Source organism: Sceloporus undulatus, chromosome 4 (genome assembly GCF_019175285.1).
Source record: "Sceloporus undulatus isolate JIND9_A2432 ecotype Alabama chromosome 4, SceUnd_v1.1, whole genome shotgun sequence".
Taxonomy (NCBI): domain Eukaryota; kingdom Metazoa; phylum Chordata; class Lepidosauria; order Squamata; family Phrynosomatidae; genus Sceloporus; species Sceloporus undulatus.
The window spans coordinates 45594200-45600383 of record NC_056525.1 but is presented as its reverse complement, the minus strand read 5'-3'; the positions used below and the strand labels follow the sequence as shown (position 1 = coordinate 45600383).

Below are 6184 nucleotides of genomic sequence, written 5' to 3'. Positions count from 1 at the left end.
CCACTCTATTCTGCTTTGGTCAGACCTCACCTAGAATATTGTTGAATATCAATAGGAGTTTAAATACATGAAATAGTGGAAAGTACAATCCTATTTTCTTGTTCAGCCCATAAAATGTCTTGGGCCAACACAAAAAGGGAGAAGCAGAGTGGTTTATTAGAGAAGGTGAGACTCAGAGCAGGATGGGGCAATGCAGACTTTCTTACCGCAAACTCCTCTTGAAGTTGCTCCAGTCCCCAGCTCTGCTCCTGGAGCATTTTCTGAGAAAGAACATGGCTGGCTGTGTTCAGGAGCTGCACTGTTACATCTCTAGGTGTGGAGACTGATTGAATGGGCTCTGTGGTGCTTAGGGAAGTCATGTCCAGGACCAGTGACACATTGGAGCCCCTTCTGAAAGTAAAAGAACCCTAAATGTACAAACTATCAGTCTCAAAAAACAATTAATTTGAACTGTTACAGGAGGACAAGAAGTGGTTAACAGCAGGATTTTAAATTTTAAATTTGTTATTTTTAAAATTAATGTGATGCTTTGCTTTTTGTTGCCTTGGGTGCCAGATTGAGTTGCCTGACCTTGGGCATTATGCATCCTGATGCCAGAGCCAGGGGTGCAGATTGGTTCTCTGTGTCAGGCAACCAAGTGCCCTGTTAGGATCTTTCCTTCTATGCAACACAAAGAGGACATACCTTTGTTTTCATAGTCCCATCATGGGAGATACCTGCTTTCATTTTCCATAGGACACAGCTGAAACGTGTGGTTGGAAGATATGACAGATTTTACTTAATGGTTACATTCATATACTATCCTGTTAACATTATTAGAGGACTTTTATGAAGGGGATCTATTTCTGGGAGGGGACTTTAATCTCGACATATTAAGATACAATATAAAGGGGAATATAAGGGGAAGAAGAGGAAAGAAAAAGAATAAAAATGAAAATCTTAAAATTAATTTGGAGAAATGGAATATTATTGATGATTATGAAAGCACGGGTAATAATGACTATGAAAATACATGTTACTTAGCTACACAAAAAAATTAGTCATATAGATTATTTTTAGTTTAAAAAGATAATAATTTGAAAATAAAATAAATTAATGCAGGGGGTGTCTGGCTTGCAGACCATGCACCATTATATATAAAGATTGAAGGAACAAATATTCAGAGATGTAAAAAATGGATTTTTGACCCTGTAGTTATTTTGAAGGAGGAAAATAAACAACAAATTAGTGAGGAAATTAAAAATTATTTTGATTTAAATGATAGGGGAAGTATTCCAAAACATATATTATGGGATTTGTTTAAAGCAGTGGTAAGAGGGAAATGCCTAAGCATAGAAATAGGAATTTAAAAAAATAAAATAAAATAAATATATACATTCATATACTATCCTCCCTGCAAAGTACTGATAGCAGAATTTTAGCCATGGCACCCTGTCTGGTTAAACTGTATGTGTGAGAGAGGGAGGGAGGTAACAGGAGAGAAATGTATTGAAGGCAGACTATGTAAAATTTCCAGAAATTTGGAAGCGGGGGGGGGGGGGGGCATTTTTTCCAAAAGAATTTCTGGGAAAAAATGGATTGGAAAAATGTAACATTAGCACTTTTTACAGATTGAAAGTCACTCTGTTATTTTAGCAACATAAGATATGACTATGGACAATCTGATTTGGCATAAAATTATCACAATTAGTATATTAAAATACAGTGTATTCGAACAATTATTACAAACAGAATTTACCTTTTTTCAAAAAAAAAATTGTAACAAATGGAGTAATAATCTCCTGAATTTTGGTTTTGTTAGTTTATGTGAAGCAGGCAAAAACAAACAAACAAACAAAAAACACAGTAGAAATAATCAACATTAATAAGAAAAAAATTATTTATATTTCCTCTCCACAGTATCAAATAGACATAAAGCATCCCTTCCCTTAAAAAGAATGGGGTGGGGGGGGGGGGGGGGGAGAGTCTGGAAGGGAGGAGAGACTAAGATTAATAGGCATGAAATTTAAACAGATTCATTTTACAAGCTCTAGAATGCATCTACACTGCTGAAATATTCCAGTTTGACACCATTTTAATTGTCATGGCTCAATGCTAGGGAATTCTGGGAATTGTAGTTTGTTGTGGCATCATAACTCTCTGATACAAAAGGTTAAATGTCTCATAAAACTACAAAACCCAGAATTCCATAGCACTGAGCTATGGTAGTTAAAGGCATGTCAAACTGCATTATTTCTGCAGTGTGGATGCTGCCCTAGTTATCAATAGTTTCAGTTTCTGCTTTGCTTTGTTATGTTTGTCATCATCACAGTTATTATGGACTTCTAAAAACCGAAGGTGTGCCCAGATTAAAAGAAGCTTCTCTACGCTTTCACATGTCAGTTTATTTCTTGGTTAGTGTGTTTCCAAACATAGACCAGATTCTTTCAGTGCCCCCTAAAGGATGAAATGCATCTTGCTTTTGCATTGGAGAGTTTGGTTTGTAACCTAGGGCTTGCTTGTCCTCATTCAGTGCACAGAAATTAGAATAATCTGATACTGTTTGTAGTTTTTAGAAATGATTCAGAGAATAGATTTTATTCATCATGCTAAAATAAAACATTCCATAATTTATTTTCTTTCTTTTTTCAATTTTCCAATTTGTCAAAAAAACAAAAAAGGCTTAAGGGAAAAAAACTCCTGGAAAATAAAATCTGTCCCCCCCCCTGAATTTTTCTGTTTTTCCCCCCAGGACCCTCCCATCTCTAAGGTAAACTATTCAGCAGGCTCCAAAGATGGGCTAGGTTACTTGTATTCATACCCTATTGTATTCAATATATCATACTGTCTATTAAGACTGCTTAAAAAGAGTTGAGGTAGAGTGCCTGGGAAACTCTGAGACACTAAATGTTGCAAGCTCCAGGGAGGCTTTAGCTGATGCTTGCCATTTCCTTCATTGGGAAGGATGGAGACAGAACTAACCAGAACACAGGATATCCTTAGAAAAGATGCTTGATTTTTTCTTGATAAAAATATTTCTGAATCACCATTCACTCCAGAAGGACCATCAAGTTGACTCACTGTCTAAAACTTTAAAACAAGTTAGACCACTATGCAGACACAGCACAATTAAGCAAAGAAGATAAAACAATATGTCAAAGATAATGCAGTGAATGACTTTAAAGGAAACGGGCACAGTACAAGGTGTTGGTTATAACCTTTAAAGCCCTACATGGCTTGGGTCCAACCTATTTGAGGGATCGCCTGCTTCCATATAATCCGCCCCGCACCCTCAGGTCCTCTGGGAGGAACCTATTGCAGCCTTTAAAAACCAGACTAACTGCTACCTCTCAGAGGGCCTTCTCTGCAATTGCTCCCAAACTATGGAACGCTCTGCCAGATGAGATCCGTCAAATTGCCAGCTTAGACAGCTTTAAAAAAGCTGTCAAGCCGGATCTCTTCCCGCAGGCCTTTCCTGAATAAAAGTGCCCAGCCACAGAATGACTGCCCCTCACATCATGTATCAACCCACCGCTCTGTCCTCGCTGTATTTTTATTGTGTTTTTAATAGATGTTTTAATTGTAACTTGTTTAATCCTGTTTTAAGGGGGGGAATTTGGGATATAAATTTGTAAATGTGGATTTTAACATGTTGTAAGCCGCTTTGATTGTCTTGTCACAGAAAAGCGGGATATAAATAAAAGATTTATTATTTATTTATTATTAAATCATTTGACAACCATGCATAAAACAAATGCATATATAAACAAAGCAAAGAAGAAGTCAGTCTAAACTCCGTAGGGATGTCTGGGTACCAACACAGACAAGTCCCTGTGTCATATTCTGTGCAGAGCCCCAGAACTGTTTTTAATATGCAGGAAGCTCAGTTTTGGCATGCAGGTTGTTATTAATTTTGACTACTTGCAAATTTTTTTAAAAATGAAACAATGAAAACACAATATGTTCCAATCATCATTATCCAGAGTGCCTTGAAAACAGTAGCAAGAAAATGATCAATTAGTATAAATCTGATTGATAATTACTCAGTGGGTGTAAACTGCATATGAATCTTGGCAGCACAATTTTGCCAGTTTATGGGGGGGGAGCACTCAGTCCCCTGCCCTCTCCCTCAAATGCTGCTTTCCCCACTTATGAGGTACCTATTTTCATTTAGATTTGGAAAGTATCATCTCCTCTCAGGCACTTTTACACTGGCTCCTGTATGTACATATTTTTACACTGCCCAACATGATTTCTACACAACAATCTGGAAGACTAGACCACTAACAACTTACCTATCCTGCAGGCGTACATGTTTCTTAACTTCCTGACTCTTGTTGGCATCTTTCTCCATTCCTGCTTTCACTTGTTCACGTTGCAGGCTGCTGGAACCGTTAATTATGAGACATGCTGGAAAAGCCAGGACCATGCTGTGCCAGCAAAGTATTCTTTGTATTAAGATATGAGAGGGAAGTAACTAATGGAGCCCTGAGAGCAGGTACTATGCAGGTCAATGAGACTATGAAAATGGAGAAGCACCTGGAAACCATAACGAAAATAATTTATCACCAAGGGCTCCACCACCTCCCTGCATGTCAGTCAAGCTCTTCTGAGAAGCTAATAAGCCACAACCTTATAAGCTCCATATGAACCAAAAACAGTAAGAATGGGCCCAAACAGACAGGCCAAAATAAAGCTGCTTTGGGTCACTTTGGAGGCATGCTGTTTAAATGACACACACATCTTAAGAGGAAAGAAGCTGTGCCAAAGCTGCGCTTTAATCCTTAGGACTGGAGCATGGCTTTGGCATGGCTTCTGGCACGCATGCAGCATTTAAACAGCATACCTCCAAAGTGAACTGAAGCAGCTTTATTTTGGCCTATCTGTTCGGGTCCAATATTACGTGCATAATGTTGAGCATGTTGGTGTCCTTGGGATGTACTAAAAGAGCACAACAGGATTATGTGCCTGCAAGAAGATGAAAATGTGCACATGCACATGTGCGTATACACATACCCATGCACACACACACATCCATCTTGTAGGTGTGTAAGTTGCTGCCATTCCCAATTCCAGTTTCCAGATGAGATCGGTTTGAGTAGGGATTGGAGTAAACCTATTTAGCTGTGTCAGTTAAATGGGCCCACTGGGCATGTTAAATTTTGGAGGATCCCAGATTGTAGAAAGCTGGATAACATTATCACATACAAGTATGTTCACCAGGTTAAAACCTATGGATAGCAAACCCTGCTCAGCCAGAGGAGGGTATATGAATGTCTAGCTCATGAGAATTTGGTTTATTTGTATGAATTATTTATATCTGTTCTTTCCTCCAAGAATGAGGCTTCTCAGCCAAAAGCCTGCCTACATAAAACTTGCCCAGCACTTTATGAACACCAAAGGTCAATTTAGGAACACTAAAGGTAAAAAAGCAAAGATGTGAACAAGCAGGTTGATATAATGAAACATAACATTGTTTCATAGAAGGCCAAAGGAATAGAATAGGCAATTCCAAATCCATTAGATGTTATAGAAGAGAGGTCACACCTCTTACCAACCAGCACTGCCTTTCTTCTCCTCCTCTTCTTCCTCCTTTCTCCTATTTGTAACAGATATATTAATCACTCTCCCCCATCTGGTTCCCTTCAGGTATGTCAGACTAGAGATGTATTAAGTGTGATGGAAAATGTAGTCTCACATATCTGGATGGCACCCTGTTGGAGAGGCTGGGTTAGGAGATATTGATTCTTTCTCTTCCCAATGTGTCCAAGTAGATATCGACTCACCCAGTATTGTTGTCAGAACCATCATCTCCCCTTGAAGCACTGAGGCTGCAAGAACTGTGCATGCAGGGTGAAAAATAAGACAAGTGAATACAGGAAATTCCTTACCACCAAGCTAGTGGTTGCTCGTGACACTTCCCCCCTCTTGCTCCACCCTTGCAGCCACCCACACATATACTGGCCACAAACTTCACAGTTCCATTCGCTGATATGCTCAGTTCCAAATGGCGAGCTTTTCATGGCAGCCTGGAAAGTCATCTGTGTGTCTTTCACCTAGGACTGCCACCTGGCTGTTATTTTAACAGCCTAATAGAATATGGTGCATTTCTGAATGCACACCACTTAATACTTTTCATGAAAACTGCAACATGTGTGTTCCAAGCAACATCAGAGTGTGATCAAGATGGCAAAAATAATGAATG

General features: G+C 38.9%; 1 protein-coding gene across 3 annotated transcripts in view; it reads right to left on the bottom strand.

Moving 5' to 3' along the window:
- The window catches only part of PTPN7 (protein tyrosine phosphatase non-receptor type 7), a 23688-nt gene extending 17847 nt beyond the window's left edge, over nt 1–5841 (bottom strand). Inside the window, exons 1-3 of one of the 3 annotated variants that reach the window (XM_042461369.1) lie at nt 5766–5841; nt 4275–4518; nt 207–390 (exon numbers count right to left, since the gene is read on the bottom strand). In XM_042461369.1, coding sequence (XP_042317303.1) covers nt 207–390; nt 4275–4408 — 318 coding nt within the window. In that variant the 5' untranslated portion in view covers nt 4409–4518; nt 5766–5841. The remainder of the gene's footprint in view (nt 1–206; nt 391–4274; nt 4519–5765) is intronic. The other 2 variants (XM_042461368.1, XM_042461370.1) reach the window with 2 other exon arrangements.
- Between the last annotated feature and the right edge of the window lie 343 nt (nt 5842–6184).